Here is an 18,815-nt window from a genome sequence, read left to right as displayed (position 1 = left end):
AGCAGGAGATAAATCCCACAGGGATGAAACCCTCGTGGGCTGCACGTCAGCTCGCCGTAGCGGTGCGCACCCGTTCCCATTAACCACGTTATTCCTTGTGCGCACCCGTTCCCATTAACCACGTTATTCCTTCCGTCCCCGTCTGCCTGACGTCCTCTCTGCTTTGGGATCGTTGCGCTAAATAGGATAACGAGCCTTAATTGCCTTCATCTCCTCTACCTCAAGGCTTTGTCGGGCTTGGAAACGTCTGCCCAGCTTTGGGACCAGGCTGCGGGTGGGCTCCTGCCCCGTGGGGGGGGTCTGGGCAGCTCAGGGGGGTCCGGGCAGGCGCTGCAGGACGGCCAGCAGCTAACGGGAGACCCAACCAGGGGTCGGTGGGCAGCTGCTCGGACCCGTCTGGAAGCCTTCTGCTGCCTCCTGGGCAAAGGATGATCGGAGAAAGGGGTCCGGAGAGCCAGGGCTGTAAATCTGTCCTGGAAATCCCATCTCAGTCGAATTTTTTTTTATTTCCTTGTCAGCTAGATCCAGGGTTTGTTTTTCCTGGCTGCGGAGCAAATCAATAAAGCTGCACGTGATGGGGGGGGGGGACAACACCGCTCCTTGGGTTTAAAACAAATAGCATCTCCGGAGCTTTTTCAGAGCCTTTCTCCCGGGCTGGCAGGTGCTCCGCGGAGGGGACCCGCGTGGCTGAGTCGTGCCCAGCACCCGGGTGTTTTGTACCCGGGCTGGGGCTTTCCAGGCTCTTGTTTGCAGCTGCATTCGTGGTTTTAACAGCGGTGAGGGCTGAGCAGCCTGATGTGGAGGAGGTGACGGTGGTGCGTGGTCGCAGTAGGGGCCGGATCCTGCTCACCCTCTCGAAACGTGGCTGTGCTGTGCTCCTGCCCCCTCATCCGTGTATTTACTGAAGGCCATGGTGGGGTCCGGGTGTGCCGCTGGCCTCCTGGGCGGACACGGCAAAGCAGAGAGATGTTCGCAGGCTTTTTTTGGAGCGCAGTCTGGGACTGGGCACTTTGCACAGAGAATTTTTAAGCTATTTTTGGCGAGCGCTCTTGGGAAGGACTCGAGAGCTCAGATATCCACGGGACGTTCTCCCATTTAATAGCGGCGGTGCCTGCGGTTTGGCTCAGGATGCGCCCGGAGGATGGGCGCGCCGCTCCCAGTCTGTGCGAGCCGCGTAGCGGGGGGGCGGCTGGGAATCGGGTGGTGGTGGCGAGCTGCGGGAGGGGAAGGCAAAGACCTCTGTGCGTGCTCGAGGCGTGGATGCACGGTCCTTAAAATTGCCGTGTTCTGGGCTCAAAGTCAGCTGGATCGGACTGTGGGAGGCATCTTTCCTGGGCCAGTAGGTACACGTGTGGCACATACATGGAAAAGAAGCAGCTGTGAGGACGGGGGGTCCATCGGTGGGTGCTGGGGACCCCCGAACCCAGCGGCTGCAGCGCGCTTCCTTCTGCCAGCTTTTAGCACAGCTCTCCCCTCCGATTTACCCAGACCGAATTTAACGGGTTAATTGTCTCACGAGGCAGTGAAAATGTGCCGGGGCTTGTTGCCGGTGCTAATTTATAATCAGGATAAAAGTTCCTCTTATGCAATTTGATTTCTCTGAGACATGCCCTGCGCAAGTTCCCGTTCTTAATGCGCCTTTTCCTGTTCATTTGCGACTCCTAGAAAGCTAATTAGCTGCACATCCTCGTTGCTGTAGTAGGTAGAGGCTTTTCCTTTTGAATATTAACCAAAGGACGTGCTCGTACGTGTATGTGCGTTTTCTTATTTGTCCTGTGGCCATTGCTTTATGGTACTGGTGTCAGAGGGCGCTGCTGCAGCTCCTGGGCCTGGGCGGTTTGCAGTTCAGCCAAAACCTTTGTGCAGAAAGTGGGGTTAGGGGGCTGCCGACGGAGCCTTCCAGGCTCTAAAAGGTGGTGGGGACGCTGGAGAAATTCCACGCTCCTTTCCTTGCTGTGACGAGGCTGTCCCTCTGCACCCTGCCCGCCATCAGACTGGGTCTGGAAGGCTCAGGGAGGGCGGCTGGAACCCTCCGTGCCCCTTTTTGGGGACCGTGGTGGAGGGAAGCATCGTCTCCATCACCTGCAGGACTCGTTCCTGTAACAATTCATGTGCTTGATTTGGACGCCTGAAGGAGGCCCCGTTCATCTGTGGGCACGGTGAGTGCCACGGGCTGTTCCTCGATCTTCAAATCTGCCTTTGAGCGTGCTCCTGGCAGAACCCAAATTAATGCCTCTGCTGTGAAATGTAAACCTGCCATTAAAACGACAGAGAAGAGGAGAAGAAGGTTACAATCGGCTGGGTGGCGAACTGTCAGGGAGAGGAAGGCTGCTTCCACGCAGCTCGTGGAAAATATGTATGCATCCACCTATGAATGCAGCACCGTGTCAGCTTGCTATCAGAGTAAACTGTGACTCACCCAGATTTACTTGACGTGCTGCCTGCTTCGGAGACGAGCTGCGAAGAGTCAGTTCGGTGCCTCTTCTGCCTGTGCCTCCCCCGAGAGGCCACCGGGGCGATGCCCGCGGGTGCCGGTGTGCCGCTGCCTTGCGACGTGCTCCCGCTTTGAGCCAGCAGCGCGGAGATGCTGCGGAGGGGATTTCTCTTCCCTTTGCACAGCCGGATTGAGAAATGTGCCTTCGCACCGTCCTGCTGCACAGCCCCAGCCTGGCAGGGAGCGGCTCTTTAAACGGCTCGGTTTAACCCCGCGTACTTGGCTTCGGGGCCGCATCCAGCTCAGGTGGGGGCCCGGCAGCCGCGGGATGAGAGAGGTGCAGCCACGCACCACCTCCTGGCTTCCAGCCGCCGTGCGTGGGTGGCTGCTGTCTGCGTCCTGCTGCCCGGAGCTCGGCGCTGTAAAACAGGCGTTCAAACAGGCGTCCACGGCTAATCCGGCGGCGCATCGTGCCTTGTTAATAGCCTGACGGCTCCACGGGAAAGGGGCACGCCGCTGGAGAACTTGGGGGGGAAAAATGGCTTGGTTATTTCCGCTCAGCCAGTGCGAGGCTCCTCTCGTGGTGTTCTGAGCGCACGGATGTCTCTCCTCTCCTCTCCTCTCCTCTCCTCTCCTCTCCTCTCCTCTCCTCTCCTCTCCTCTCCTCGCTCGGGGCCGTGCGCCCTGTCCCTCGGCTGTGCCTTGGGATGTTACGGTTGGGGTGTGGAAATCTGCATGATGTTTGCCTGTCTCCTCTCATGCTCTAATTATCAACGAGACGGTGACAGTGACGTGATGTTAATCTGGTGTCCTCGGGCCTCACAGCTAACGCAAACTGAAGAACTGACTGGAGGAGTCCGCTCCTGGTTTGCAGGCTCACGAAGGCATCTTGCTGCTGGTTTACATTCTGGGTGCTTTTCTTTATGGCCTGTCACGGCTTTATAGGTGAGGTAAATACTGCACGTATAAATAAATGTTATTTAACGAGCGTTTAGATCGCAGGGAACAAGATGCAGCCAGGAGGGGAGCAGCGCTGCAGGGATTTACAGCCCGGTGTGGCTGCCGATGGACCGCCCTGCTGGAAGCGCGCTGACTTCTGCTGCAGTGGTGCCTTCTGCTCGGCTCGGTGAGACCCTGCACAAGGACTGCAGCCTGTGCCACCCCCCCTGGAAGCCGTCCCTGGCCTTTGGTGCGAGCGTAGGAGGTGGCTCAGCCTCGAAAAGCGGTGCGGCGTGGCACCCGCATGTGCCGCGGGACCGCGTGTGCCGGGGATGGCGAAGGAGCGACCGACGGCTGGCAGGGCCCCGGGTGATGAACAGCCTCCAGGTTCAGAGCGTCCTCGTGGTTTTGGCTGCTGCTCTGGGCTACTTTTGTCTGTCCTTGCCCGGAATTGGGTTTAGAAAAACAAGCCTGGCTCACGTGGTCGTGCTGTGCCCATGTTTGTTTCCCTCCTCAAAATGCAGAGCTGGCATTTCTCTTTTTTGATCAGTCCAAGGATGGGTGAGGTGGCCCCAGGAGTGGTTCCTGCGGGTTTTGGCAGAATAAATAGAGGAGGGAAGATGGGGATGGTGTCCCCTCTCCTGCTAGTGTGGATGCTGCCCCGATTTATCAGCAGGGAGCACAAAGAGGGGAGAGGTGCTGGGCACCAGCCCCGCTGTGTTAGCTCCGTGCTGGCAGCAGCGCCTGCGCGCCTCGGAGGGGAGAGGGCTGGCTTCAGAGCTTGATTTCTGGGCTGAAAGTTGTCTTGGTTGGAATCCAGTGCCTGAACGCCTCACCCTTGAGTGCGAAGGACGAGTGCTGCTCGGTGGCAGGTTTTAGGGGAAGCGGCGAGTTCCCCAGCTCAGAACTCAGCTGTGCCCCACAGGAGCAGCCCTGGGGCTCAGCGCTGGGCCAGACTTGTCCTGAGCTACGGAGGAAGGGAAATTGGTTAGCTTCTGGGTGGTGGTAATTAGCAAGTGCCTTGTCCCTCATTACGCCTCTCTTCTGTAATGAATTAACAAATTAATTGGACTAGCTGAAGGGAATGAAGGGCCTCCCCTGTGGGTTTATTGCGCTGTGCTTCAGGAAGGTGTGTTGGGCTCCCCCGGTGCTGCCCGGCCTCCCGCAGGCACTCGGGGCGGTTAGCAGCGAAGCCCAGGAGACACGCTATGCTGGTAATTGTTTGATGCACTGCGCGAGACCCGTGGAAAGAAAAACAGAGCAGAAAGCCCGGCCTTGGAAATGAGCCTGCTGCGGGCTCGGTCCCTGGAGGCTGCGCCGGTGCCGCTGGGCTCGGGCGCGATGGTGCGGGGAGAAGGGGCACGTCGGAGGGGTGACGCTTCCCCATCCCTGTACCGGGGATTTCTGCTGGTAGTTGAGAGCCTTAAGGAAATTGGGTTTGAACGGGGTGTAACTGAGCAGTGGTGCACAGCGTCTCGTCGGAGGGGCGATCGATGGCGAGCCGAGCCGCCCTCCCTCCCTGTTTCTCACGGGCTCTGCCGACCGCATCTGATGCGCGTCCAGCTTTGGCACGCTGTGGACGTGTCGCCACTCGGTCCCTGAAGGATCCCAAGTCCTTCGTTCTTCGCCTGTGGGTTTCTCTCTGTGGGCAGAACTGTCCTGCAGGGCTCGGCTGATGGCTGGCACCCCGCGGTTTGTGGCGGGGCTGGTGGCCGCTGCCTTCCCCCCTCCGGGGGCTCCTGGCCTCGCAGGCGCAGCAGCAGCAGCAGCAGCAGCAGCCTCTCCCCCTCTTTGTTCGCTTTTCCCCCCATTAATTCAATCCGCGCTGTTAGCAAATCATTCCTGAGAAGTATATTGTGTAAAAAATGAGCTGTTAATTGAAGTTTTGTTTGCTTTTTCTCTTACTGTTGCAAAAAGCCTTGCATAATAAGGGCTGTAAAAATCCGTGTTGCCACGTTACAGATATCCGAGGTGGGGAGGGGGCAGGGAGGGAGAAGGGATGCGAGGCTGCTCTCCATTAGACTTTAATAAGCATGTGGAGAAAAAGCTCTTGTTAATCCCCTTGGAGGCTTAAAGGTTTATTGCTAACAATTAAAATCTCATATTGTAGCGCTGACTCGGTGCCACGGACCTCTTTGCTGCGTCCTGCCGAGCGCGTCTGCGTGGTGCTGGTGGGCAGAGGTGTCCCCGGGGAGATTCCTGCTCCCAGGGGAATTTCCTGGTCCCAAGGGAAATTCCTGCTCCCTTCCTGCTCCCGAGGGGATATCCCTTCTCCCGAGGGAGATTCCTGCTCGGGCTGGCTGTGAGGCTGCCTCTGCCCGGCGAGGTTCCTCCCAGCAAGCGACTGGAAACGTGGGCTCGTCCCAGCTGGTTTTGGTGGGCAGCGCTCACCCTGGTTGGAGCCGAAGGAGTTTAAGGACGGCCTGTTGTATTTTTATTTTTATTTTTTTTGTTCCAAGCGTCTGTTTGGGAGGAGGGAGAGGGGGATGCCATCCCCTACGGCAGCTCTCCCCTCCACTGTCCTGGGGCAGGAGGTGAGCGCACAGCATCCGAAGCTTGTGTGCTTGTGCAGCCGGTCCTCCGCTAGGTGAATTTACTGGCGGGGGTTCAAGGTTTCTCTGAGCTCCTCGGTGGACAGGGGATTGGTGACCTGGAACCTTTCCTTTCCTGCCACGGAGGTGGGCCTGGCTTGTTTAGCAAGCTATTTTCTGCTAGATTGCAGGGAAAAGGCAAAAATATTTGTGCGCCTTCGTTTTCGTAACGGCAAAGGTTACCCAAACCGCCTCCCTTCGGCCGTGCACAACATCGCCGTTACAAAACGAGAAGTTTCGTAACGAACCTCCCGGGTTTCCTCGGCGGCTTGGGAATCGCGTGCGCGGCCCCGCTCCCCGGCACGGGCTGCAGCCCTCGCCCCGAGCCCAGCGCCGTCGGGGCCGGCCCCGCTCCCAGGCCGGGTGCCAGCAACATTCCTGCTTCCTCCCGCAGAGCCTGAAGCCCCAGACGTGCCGACGGGGAAAATATCTGTACGCTTGGCTTTAACGCGAATGTTGCTTTGGCCAAGGAGATCGGTTTTACTGATTTTGCTGCTGGCAGCCCACCTGGCTGCGGTGCTGCGGGGCCACCCCGCGGGACGCGCCGGCCGCTGCCACCTTCCCGCTGACACAGGAGGAGGAGGAGGAGGATGGATTCTGGCGGCGCACCAGCGGAGGCCGGTGATTAAAGCTGCTGTTTGCAACTGAGAAGAATTACGGGTTATCAAAGTGGCTGATAATTAGCAGCGAATAAAATGTACTTGCAGTGATATTCTATCCGTTACAGGTAAACCGATACCCGGCTTCCTTGCTCCCAGTTATTAGGGGGAAGTTTGGGTGTCGCACTGCTGCCAGCTGCTCCGTAAGGGCAGCGCCTTCCAGCTCGGTGTTACCGGCTCACGAGACGCTGCCGGAGCAAACCCGATGTGAAAACGCTGATTTTTTTTTTTTTTTTTCTTTCTCTGTGTGTGCGCGCGCCTGTGGACAAACCTCTCCTTTCCAATTCCCGCAGCAGCGCTGCCATAGCTACGGGCTGGCTGCGGCAGGCGCGGCTGCTGGGCCGTGGGAGGACGCGGTGCCGGAGGAGCCAGATGGAAGATGCTCTGCGTGGGAAGAGGGAGCCCCGGGCCTCCCCCCGCGCCGGCTGCTGCGGCTCCGGGAAGTGTTTTGGTGAGCCCGGCACAGGGCAGCGGGGACGGGGTCGGAGCTGCTCCCGCAGCCCAGCTCCCGAACCGGCCCCGGGGAGCGCTGCGGGGTCGGCGTGCTGCGGGGTCAGGCCCTCGGGGCATGGTCCAGCTCTTTTATTCGAGGCTGAAAGCGTGGATCTGCTTGGGCTCGGCCCCGGGCTCTCCTATTGCAGAACAAGCTGGTGGTGCTGGGTTTCCTCGGGGAAGCTGCTGGTGGCGCTGGGTTTCCTGGGGGCTCCAACTTTAACCGAGGAGCGCGGTGCGAGGCCTGGGAAAAGCCGTTCCCTCCCAGCCGTGGTGGTGAGGCGAGGAAGGCGATCCCCGCTGGGATGGGAGCTGCCTGTTGGGAGCGGGGCTTTGGGCTGAGCTCGTAGACCCCAAGCTCTTCTCGTGCCTGCCAGGAGCACGCGAGCACCTGCCCTGTCGTCCACGCGTTGTTTTTTTTCCTTGCATTTATCTTCTCTAGTGCAGCTCACGTTCTCTTTAAACTGTATTTGGCATCTCTTCGAGGCTTACAGGGACGGTTCTGATTCCTGCCCCTGACTGCATATGCTCTGGTTTAGGTTTTACGAGGCTTTGTTGAACTCTGGGGGGAAGTGGAAGAAATCTTGCCACACCTGACCGCTTTGCAGCGCGGTAGGCAGTGCTGACCAGGCTCTCATTAGCAAGCCTGAGAAGAATTGGCTAAGAAAGGCCTTCCTGTCCGTCCCGCCGTTACCGCTGGTCCCTTGGTAGCAGTCTCCGAATTAAAATGCAAAGCGAGACGTACCTGCAACGCTCGGAGCCCCTTAATCTCGTGTAAGGAAATAAATTTGCCTTGAAGATGTCTTCATTGCGCTGGGCTTTTGTGGATGTGGGGTTACTGGGGGGTTTCTTTCACGCCCTGGCCCTCGTTAAACTCCTTCCTCCGACGTGCCCTGGAGGGGGGTGCCGGGCAGGGCAGCGGGCTTGGGGACGGGGCTGAAGGCTACGGAAAGCCCAGGCTGTGATGAAGTGAGGCTGTGATGAAGGGCTCTGGGCAGGGCTCAGGGGCTTGGCCACTGTCCCCAGGGGCTGCTCCCTGTCCCTAGCGGAGCTGGGGCCTGTGGTGGGGCCACGTGTTGGGGTAGCACCCGCTGCTCCAGAACTGTCTCTTGAGAAACTGCAGCGAGACCCCGGAGATAACAAAACACTATAAAATGCACGGGGTGGAGGCTTCAGAGCTTCTGAGACGCAGCCCTTGCTCCAGGGGTGGTGATGGTGGGGGGAAAAATTCAGCGTCTTAGTGAGCAGCTGGTAATTTTAGGCGTAATGCAGGGCTTTTGTGGCAGAGAACGGCAGCGTTGACTCGTTTTAAGCACTGTTACCCCGCAGCAGGGGGCAGCTGGTGAGAAGGACGGCCTCGCTCTGCTCTTGCTCCTGCTCCCGGTGGCCCCGCTTGCTGCATGGGGGCACGGTGCAATTCCCTGCCTGCTGCAGCAAGCTGCCCGTGCTTTGCTGTCCACAGGTACCCCCTGGCTTGTTTGGGCCCCGCTCCCGCAGCCAGAAGTGGCTCAGGGGATGCCGTCTGTAATGCAAAGGGTTCGGGTGCTGCTGCTGCTGCTGCAAACACCAGGGAGGAGGTCCCAAAGGGTGTGGGGTGAACCCGCTGCCACCCCGAGCAGCTGGGCTGCGCTCCCCAGGGCTGCCAGGCGATGAGGACGAGCTGTTTGCTTATGTCCCGAAGCTGCGCGTCAGCTGCTGCCAATGATAAATACGATTGCACCCGCTTCAGGGTTGAGAAAGGCTTTTTTTTTCTTTTTTTTTTTTCTCTTTTTCTCTTGTGGCAGGGAGTATTTAAGGCTGCTCTCGGGTTGTTGGTTTCAGTGTTTTGAGTGGCGGATTGCCAGCGATCCCTGGCTTTGGGAAGGTGCTGCGGCTCCAGGCCTCCTCGTGTCCCTGCCGATAGCTCCCCTCGCCCCGTCCCCTTGTGCCAGGTCAATGCTGACTGCGATAACTCTGTCTCCCTCGAGGAGGGGCTCGTCTGGGTTGGTTTTGGGATGCTGTGCCCGACAGGCTCTGAGGCTGTGCTGGAGACCTCGGAGCAGTCTGACTGCGTTTTGGGGACGTTCCTGGAGGCAGGCAGGCTCCTGGCAGCACCAAATCCCAGCCCCAGGCACGTCCCCAGCCGCAGGCAGCGCCCGTCCCCGGTTAGCGGTGACTTGAGGTCCCTGCGGAGCGGCGCGGGGCGCGTCGTGCTTTGCAAGGAGCCCTGGCTCAGCGTTTGTCCTGGCACGACGCTGAGACGGGGATCGATAGAGCCAGGTGGCCGTCAGCTTATTTATTTTTTAATGCATTTTTAAGTGAGCAGGGCTCTGCAGAGTGTAGGCGGTGAGCAGGACTGCTGCAGGTGCTGCGCCCCGTGGTGGCGCGCCCCGTGGTGGCACACCCCGTGGTGGCACAACCCCTGGGACACCTCGGGGTGACTTTGGGAGCGGTGTGACCGGCCGATGTCCCATCGGATGAGCATGGATAGGTGCCAAGGGAGGGCTGGGGGTGCAGCCACCCCGGGGAGTTCACCCCGTGTTAGCTTTCAGTGGGTTGCGAGCGGGTGCTGCTGGCACGGGATGGGGGGATTCTGCGCCCCGCCAGCTGAGCTCCCCTGGAAGTTCCCTCTCTGATACCCGAGCCCTTTCTAAGGGAGCCGTTGTCCTTTCTACCTGACCCTATTTCACGTTTCTCACTATACATCCTTTAATCTGCCTGAGGGAAGGTGGAGACGTGTGGCTCTGCTGCTGCACAGCCTTTGTACCGCTCCCGGCACTGTGCAGGAGCAGCGAAGCTGAGTGAGTGCGAGGTGCAGGCAGGATGCGACCACCCTGTGTCCATCGTGGCTGCAGATGTGCCAGCTCTCCCCGTCTGTCCTGGCTCCCCGCCCTGCTTTGTTCTTCTCCTTTTATCGCTTTCTGGCCTCCGCTCTGTTACCACTTTCTCTCTTTTAATAAGCGTGAAATGAGAGCCTCCGGGCACCATCGCGGCGTGGCTTATTGCTGCCTCTTATTTCCCTCTCCGTGTTAGCTCCTGGACGAGTTCGCAACGTTATTTATTTACGAAATAAGGTAGTACGATTCATTCCATTTCCTTTCCCCCTTGAAACGCTTTCTGCTATTAGCTGATGGGCTGTGGTCTTTGTCTCCTCGGGCTTGGAGGAGCCTGCTGCAGGACTGCCAGGATGCTTGCCGCGTGAAAAGCCAGGACAAGAGTGACTTGGAAGCGCCGTGTCTCCAACCTTCCCCGAGCCGTGCGCCTCGGCAGCACCTTCACGTTGGGCGCTCAGCGATCCGCACCCAGCCGGAGCATCGGGGCTTGTCGTCCCGAGTTCTTTATTCATTTATTCTTGCTCGTCGGGTGGGGAAGAGCAGCTTATTTCTGAAAGGTGTCACCCACTTGTCATTCCTCCTTCGGTTTAAGTTCAGCTCAGCCAGCAGCTCATGCAGGAGGCCGGCTTGGCAGCGAGGGGAATCCGAGGAGGGCCTGACCCCGCGGAGGGGCTCCTCTCCTCACTGCCGCGTCCTTGGGGAAGGACGTGGCCGATAGGGCTGGGGTTTTCTTGCTTCATCTAAAAGCAAGCAGATGCTTCATCCTTTTTGTTTTATCCCTTTGCCCTGCGGAAGGCAGAACATGAAAAAGGAGAGAAGCCAGTCCCATACAGCAGGGGTCGGGAGGGGGGTTTGCACATCCTCGGCACGGGTCACTTTGGGAAGAGCCTGCCTCCAGGAGGATGAGTCCTGCGCTCAGGTCTCCGGCTGGGGTGGCTTTTTGGCCCTGGGGGCCAGGAGCTGGGGGCCTGGGCTGGCTTCCCCCAGGTCGCTGCTGCTGCTGCCACCTCTGGGACTCGCTCTGCTCCGGCCTGAGCACCTACGTGCAGCCCCGCAGGAGCGCCGGCCCGGCCCTAGCAGAGATAGATGCGCACACGCCTGTTTCTTGTCTTTCAGAGAGGCGCTTGCCCAAATATCGCAGTTTTACAGCTGGCTGCTTTGCTCCCACTTTGAAGTGTGTCCCTTTTTAGTGCTGCTGACCATATAAGTAGAGATACGTGTTCGGTTTTGATCAAAGCGAGGTGCAGGGGTAGGGCTGCGGAATGGCGAGGGCAGCGGCCGCTTTGTTCTCCAAAACTCCACCTCGCGAGGGGGCCCTGCACCCACCGACTGCTCCCCCAGGGAAAAACACCTCCTGATTTAAACCCAGGGGGGTCAAAGCCCCCTTTCTGTGCAAGTGGCAGCAAATATTCCTGGTACACTGGTAGGGTCTGGGCTGGGGTGGTGAGTGCCATGGTGGAGCAGGATGAGGCACCGTTTGGATTTGCCGTTCGCGAGGCACGGCGCTGCCTCCTGCCGCCTCCTGCCTTGCGGGACCTCGAGCACCTCCTCGGCTGGGCGTCATGTGCAAAGGTGGAAATGGATGCCCCGATTGATTTATTGGGTATTTAACACGGCACAGCTCACCGAGAGCAGGGCGGAGGCAGCGTGGGAGGAGCGGGCAGGGCCGTGAAAGCTCCCGGTGAGCAATCCGGGACCGCCGTGTGCCGGGTGGTGCGCCATCGATAAGGGCGGCTCCGGGGTGTTTGACCAGAGAAGGAGGAAATCAATTCCCTGGTGACTGCTGTGTCACCCGGGGTGCTAATAGGAGAGGGGCATGTCTCCGTACAAATTAATTCAGGATTGCTCTGGCTTTTTGGTAGCAAAAGCACGTTGTGCCTACTTAGACAAGTGCTGCGTGGGGTGGGGTTTTCTTTGCCGTCTGCAAGGATGCTTTTTTTTTTTTTTTTTAAAAAAAAAAGAGCTCTTTTATTTATTTATTTTTTTAAAAAGGGCTATGAAAACCTAACGACCTTCCTGCTGTAGCTCCGCAAACAGAAATGAGCACGGTGGGGACTCCCTTGTCCCAGAATAGTTTTCCTCCAAGCTCTCCAGGTCTTCCTGTCCAAGTCTCTCGTTGCATCAGGCTTTCTGAAATAATCAGCCCCCGTGGTTATTTCAGTTAATACTAATTAGTGGCGTGAACTAATTAATATGGGTTGACTTTCCTCGTCTCTTCCTAATGCGTTTTTAACCCACTGACACATTCCAATTAAGGGACTCATGCAGGGACCGGACTGAAGTGACTCAGAGCAATCACAGTTGGAATAAATCGCGTGCCTCGCTGAAGGTCGCTAATATTTTTCCAAATTGATGGAGTTGTGTGTTTGTGCCCGCCAACGGGGAGGTGACTTAACCTTACAATAGAAATCCAAAATATCTTCAAGTTTGCCTCTGTGGAAGCACATCCCTGGGGACCACGTTGTGCCGAGAGCGCGGCACGGAGCTGGAGGAGGCTTTTCTGCAGGGCTGCAAACTTTGGGGCAAGTGGTCTCGACCTCAGGAAGAGCCCGCTTGTTTCCAGCTGTAGCTGTGTGATGGTAACAGAGGTCACTGCATGCTGCCAGCCTGCTTGGGCTTGTACGAGAGATTTCTTATCCCCTTCGCTGGGTTATTGTCCTGCACAGAGTGCTGCAGGCTCTGGCCGTGCCCCTCTGTGCTGACAAGACCCAGGGGAGAGGCAGCTGCCTTTGGGCTGGGGGAAGCCACGAATCTGGTGGTGACAAAGCGTGCAAAGCTGCTGTCACGGTGCTTGTAGCTTCCTTAATAAGATGCCTGTCCTTGTTTCTCCTCAGGTTGGTGTGGTGTTGGTATTTCCTGGTATTTCCTCAGGAGCACAAGGAGACCAAGCTGCAGGGGTGCCAGCAGCAGGACATGCCCATGAGCTTTTGTTCTTGGTCCCTTCCCGTCTGACCCCAGTTGGGTCATGATGCTGAAATTCCCCTCTTTTTTCTCGGTGACAAGCCATCCGGGTTTCGCTGGATAAAGCCCGTATTTCTGGATTTCAGCTCCTCCAGCTGCTGAGACGAGCTGTGCAGTTCCTCCCCGGGCAGTCTCTCCCTGCTGCCGGCGGGTTCAACCTCGAGCACCTCGTGCAGGTGCTGGGTTAAAGGAGGTGAAAGCACCCTGATTAAACTGCAGGAGAGAGCAGGCAGCAGATCCGTCATGAGTATTAATAGTGCTGGTCAGACGATATTATGCAAATGATGGGAGAATAGACAGTTTAGTTATTCATCTTTAACCTTTATTTTTGTTTAACGTGACCTTACCCGACGAGTCTCCCGTTACTGCCGCTGGCTGTTCGGGGCACGACCGTTTGTTCTGTTGCCAGCAGCCCAGCAGCTAAGCCCGTGTTCCCGGCCAGTGGCACCGGGCACAATCCAGATATCCGTCCTGTGCATGCTGCTGGTGCTGGTGGAAACGCCCCAGCCCTGCCGGGGGTCGGGAACTTTGGGCTCCATTTGGGTTGAGCAGCCTGGGGGCACCCAGCACCGCAGATCTTCCCGCTGCGTGTCCCAGCGCCCTGGGGAGGGCAGAGCTGGTGTCTTGCAGGTTTCCTTTGGCCGATGCAGTTGGAGGCTCTGGCACGTCCTTGAGTCACAGCAGGTTCTCATGAGCTGTGTCCAGGCTGGCAGGACTCGCTTGTGGGATGCCTCTCGCTGCAGGTTGCTGCTCAGTTCCCTGCAGACGTTACACGTAGCTGGGCAGTGTTGGCTTTGGCCATTCCGCTCTGTTTTCTTGGGATTACGAATGGTATAGGAACATATTCCAAATGAGACTGAAGTTCATAGGCCCCTCTGGCCAGGTTCCACTGAAATAACACCGTGGTTGTGCACATAACATCTGATCGTGGTGCTCCCTGAGGATGGGGCTGGGAGAAGGCTGCGGGGAAGATGTGGGGAAAGCCTGAATTTGTCTCTTGCATTGCAGGGTTTCAGCGGACCCCCCCACGCGGCATTTGCCTTGAGCTACGACCCACGAGCGGCGAAAGAGAAATACGAGCACGACCCTGCCTCTCGCCTGGACTACGAGAGCGAGTTGTCCATCCGGATAGGTAGAGCTGGGCACCATCCAGGCAAGCATCCTGTCATATACCAACCGCAGAGTGTGCGGGGAAAATACCCCCTTAAGCTGGCACCTAGACTGTAACGTATGTGATTGAAATTAGATTGGCTTTGACACGTGCATGCAGAGTGCACCTCCTCTCCCCTCTCTGGATCTGTCTCTGTGCTGGCTCTCGTTCCAGGAGTCATTACTTCTGTTTCTCCTTCGGTTCTCAAAACCACTTGCACGTCTGTCTGTGCCTGTGAATTATTGATAATTAGATATCTCATTCACCAGGGAAATGAAATCATCAGCTTATCTTGAAATAAGTTTATTTGGAGCGTGGGTGCAGCGAGCAATAACCGTGCCCTCTCCAAGTAATGCCACCTTGAAGGTGCCCCACAATGCTGACCTTCGGTGGCCCTCCCCAGTTATAGATGAGGACTGGCCATCATGCCATCACTCCTTATTTTTAGAGGTTAATAGAATTTTAGCTGCCAAAGCGTGGAATATAAAATGTCCTGTTGGCAGCTATCTCCTCTTCAGATAGCTTTTAAAGAAGGAACTTCTCGCTCGAGGTGGTGGCGCCTTGTCGGGTGTCCCAGCTCCAGGGTGTTCGTGGAGGACGGTGGCGGCCCCCTTCGCGCCCAGCTGCCTGCCTCGGAGGCAGCACGGTTCTTAGCCTGCTGCTTAACAGCAGCTTTTCAGTAGACAAAGAAAATGTAATTTGGTGAATTAATCTTATTGCTCCTCTGCTTTTTCTTGGTTGGAGAGAAACTAAAATAGCAGTTTACAATATCTCGAGTATAATTGGGAGCAGATCGAGACGAAGAAATGATCCTCCTTCTTGCAAAGAATGGTGCAACCGGGCTCTGTTATTTAACTGCATTGCTTAATTGCATGTTTCTTAAAGTGTTTCAAATCCTCAGGATTCTTCAGGATCTGAAATATCAGCTTGGAGTTTTCCAAAGGGATGAAAAGAAGTTCTGCGCTAGACTCAGCGGGCTTCAGGTCCGTGACGTCTCGTAGCTCCTGGGACAAGCTCATGTTTGAAGGCTGCTCTAGCCCTGCGGTCTGTAAGGCTGTTGCAGGTTATTTGTGATTTTGTAAGGTGGAAACTTTTACGTCCCAGATGCATTTTAATTTTATTCTTCAAGAAAAAAGTAGGTAGCCCTGTGATTTTTCAGAAAGTTAAACTGCTGGGTTTTATGTTTTCTTCTTCTCTCATAGTTGCAAACGATAACAGTGCAAATGGTTTTGAGAACAGAAAATTTCCATTAGGCTCAGTTGTTTTTCCTCTCTCTGGGGAAATGGTATTAAGAATCTACAACACGTTAATTCTTTTATTGTCTCTTGTTATTCTTTTGCTTACCGAAATGAAGTCGGTGTTTTCACAAGATACATCAGGCCTTCCAAGAAGGCAGCTTGGGCTCTGCTTGGCTGCGCTCTTGGGAATGCTTTGGGAACGTAATGGGTATTTTCCAAGCCTAATGGGTACTAACTGGAATGTTTCATACTTAATCACTGTTGAATCATTGACCCTTGCTTCATATTTACATGTTTTAAAATCACTAAAGCTGCGAAAACAAAACAAAACAAAAAAATCCCAAAGCTGCATTGTTTTGCGGTTGTCTTTACTGCCTGGGGATGGCGGTGAGGAGAGGAGCAGGGGGACTGCTGTTGAAGCGAGGGGAGGAAGCATAAAAACGCAGCTCCCCAGAGCCCTGCGTGTCTTTGCTGCTGGAGATTTGGATGTATTGAGCTTGGCTGTGAAAGAGCAGAAGCGACTGCGGTCGTGCCTGGTTAGTGGGATCTGTGTAGCTGCTGAGGGTAACCAACAAGCGAGAAGGTTTGGTTTAGACCTGTAGAAAGGGAGATGGAGGAAATGCAATGGCTAGATCTATCCCGTATCCATTCTTTTGGGAGAAAAAAAATAAAATCGTGCTGCCTTTCTTCTCAGCAGCGTGTCTGGGGTGGCTCTGTTCCTCCCCATCACTTGAATCCCTTGGTTTGCCGTCGCGTGCAGGCTGCGGGGAGCGGGGAAGCACGGCACCATCCAGCCTGGGCTGGGCGCCTGCTCTCCTGCTCTCTCCCTCTGCTCTGCGGATGCGTGGCCGGGGCTGTTCTGCTCCTCCTGCCCCCGGTTCCCTCCCGCAGGCTGCTGCCGTGCCCGGTGCCCTGCCCGTTCCCGTGGGCTCCCCGGGGATGCTGTCCTGCGGCGGGGCAGAGCACGGCCTCCTTCCCACCCGATTGCAGGCACTGACGTGGCTCCGAACGGGATTTTATGGGAGGTGCTGAGGGCTGACTTCTCCTGGGTGCATGGAGTAACGCATGTGTCCGTGTGAAATGGAGTATAGGCGGATTTGGCACGAATTGCTGTGAAAACGTGGGTCCAGACTCAGTATTTAGTGACCGGGGTCACCGCTAGGCTTTCGTTACTACAAACCAAAGTGAATCCAGCCTTGTCTTTGCTATACCTGGCTAGGAAGCGGACGTAATCTGTGTTTCTATCTCCCACCCTTGGAACAGATTGCGATAAAGGTGGGGAGGGTTTGTTTGCGCGTTTGTTTTGTGACTGGTGCGCAGAGAGGGAACGGGGCCGTGCTGCCTGCAGCGGGGTGCTGCGAGCTGCCCCCACCCCACAACCTCACCCAGGGCTCGGGCATCTCAGCACACTTGGGTCTGCTAAACCGGGGGAAAAGCTTTGAGCAGGTTCGCCAAAGGCTGCAGTTTCTTGGCGTTTCCGCAGGACTGGGAGTCTGCCTCTGGCCCCTTAAATCGCAGCTACGTGCGTGGTGTGCTTGGGTAGTTCTCAGAAAGGATTTACATACGGCATCGCACCTCGCAATCTGAGCCGTGACTCATGCTTCCACAAGCTGGATATTGAACAGCGAGGCGCGTTGGTTCTCCGGCGCCCTGGTGCGGAATGATTCACGTCGCTCCAAATCAGATTACGGAGCCGAGTGGGAGGGCAACGATGTTCCCAACCAGCCTCCCTCGCTCTCGCTTTAATATTCCTGCTGCTGTACTGCAGGTGAGAGATCTCCTGCGTCCAAGGAGATGCTTTCTAGGTGCGTTGTGGCGGAGGAGGTTACAGCAAAGTGACTGGCAAGTGCCTGGAGGAAAATGCTGAATCTCATGGCAGCGAGGGGCTGGGAGCGCCTTCAGCTCTCGCCCGCTCCAGGGCACAGCAGTGCACGGACGTGGTGCGCATCTGGCTCCAAACGCGGTTCAGTCCCGAATATTCAGGGGTAGCAGCGTTTGCTTTAATGACTTGGCTGACTTTTGGAAGGGCGAGGTTTAGGAAAGGGCACTGTGGCGCTCCTGCACAGATGTTCAGTAAGTAAACCCAGATGGGAATAGTAGTCGGGGAAAAAAGCTGGTGTCGGAAATAGTGTAGTTAAGAAATGAAATTTCATTAAACGGCTTACTTTAATGAGCCGTGCTGATTGGGGACGTCACGGACAAGCCTTGCTACATAAAATTTCTATTTTTTTTCCTTAAATTTGAGCTGCGGTGCTGTGCAGGCCTCTCTGGCCAAGGCTCCTGTGATGTTTTGGCTGGGGAGGCTCTTGGGTAGGACAGGCGGGTGTGCTGGTGGCACCGCCAGTGCCAGCCCCAGCACTGCCCCCAGACCCCACTTCTGGGCCCGTTTCAGTAGCATCACACAGTCTCTACTCTTAATTTTCTGCCTCCTTTCTGAGGCTGTCATTTTGTCCACTTCTGTTTCATTTTTTCCCGTACAAAGGAAATTATTTTGTACCGGGGCTGCTGCCGCCGACTGTACGAGAGAAGAAGCAGACCTTGTCCATGCAGCGTCTCTTTCATCAGGGCACAGGCAGTTAAAATCCCGTAATGATGTAATAAACTTCTGATGAAAGGAAGGAAAGGAGCTGTTGAGATAAAAGAAGAGCCAAAACCTCTTAGAGAGCAATAAAAAGAGAGGACATGAGTTGAATTGTTGAATTGTACGAAGCAGCAGGCAGCAGCGCGGGTATCGCTTGCCTCTGTCGTCTCATTGTGTCCCTCCAGCCAGAAAATCCCCTCTTTGCCCCGTTCTTTCTGAAATTGTGGCAGGTTTGTGCAGCACTTGCTCGGGGAGCAGCAGCTGGTGCCATTTCCACTGCCTTTAGGGGCTGTTCTCTGCTGCGCGGCTGGTGCGGAAGCCTCCATTTACTGGTTTGGGATATAGCGAGGTATTTCAGAAAACTGAAGCTCGGTGTGGCTTGGGGATAGCGTTGCAGCAGAGGCTTTGCAGAACCCAGAAGGAAATGGGTCCCAGCCCCACAGGGCCCTCTGCTCTCGCCCTCCTGCCCACCAAGCTCCAGCTCCGGCCCCAGCTCTGCGCCGGCAGCCCCGGCACCAGGGGGCAGATCTCCTCCCCAGGAGCCCCCCGTGCCCCTTGTGGGGGCGGTTTGCTGCTGTAAATTCCCCGTAATTTTCCTCCTTGTTCCCTCCTCCCAGAGCAGGAGCAGGGGCCGTGAAGGAGCGCTGCCGTGTAAACCTCTCCGGCCGTGGAGCCCGTCGTGATTCATCGCGGTAATATTCAGCCGGAGCCTCGTGTGTGCAGCCGAGAGGTTCATTAAGTCGTTACAACTTCTCCTACACGGGGGTCCTTCTGCAAAATGGGATGGCTACCAGTTTTAGGCGGTCCCGCTGCATTTGTAATAACGTTGACACGCTCACACCGTGCTTGGCCCGGAGAACGGCGGCGCTCCGAAGGCATCAATTCATTTTGCATGTTAATAGCCGGCCTTGATGAGGAACGCCTCTGGCTATGTCTGTATCGATCTAAAAACCTCCT

The 18,815-nt window shown here is 56.4% G+C and overlaps 1 protein-coding gene across 2 annotated transcripts in view; it reads left to right on the top strand.

The window, feature by feature from the left end:
• Positions 1–18,815, top strand: part of SLC39A11 (solute carrier family 39 member 11) — an 87,865-nt gene that overhangs the window by 13,335 nt on the left and 55,715 nt on the right. For both annotated transcript variants that reach the window (XM_040530930.1, XM_040530929.1), the window contains exon 5: positions 13,898–14,042. In XM_040530930.1, the coding sequence (XP_040386864.1) occupies positions 13,898–14,042 (145 nt within the window). The remainder of the gene's footprint in view (positions 1–13,897; positions 14,043–18,815) is intronic.

The sequence above is a fragment of the Cygnus olor genome, chromosome 18 (genome assembly GCF_009769625.2).
Source record: "Cygnus olor isolate bCygOlo1 chromosome 18, bCygOlo1.pri.v2, whole genome shotgun sequence".
NCBI classification, from domain to species: Eukaryota; Metazoa; Chordata; class Aves; order Anseriformes; family Anatidae; genus Cygnus; species Cygnus olor.
The sequence above is the reverse complement of the archived record's forward strand: the minus strand, read 5'-3'. Positions and strand labels throughout refer to the sequence as shown.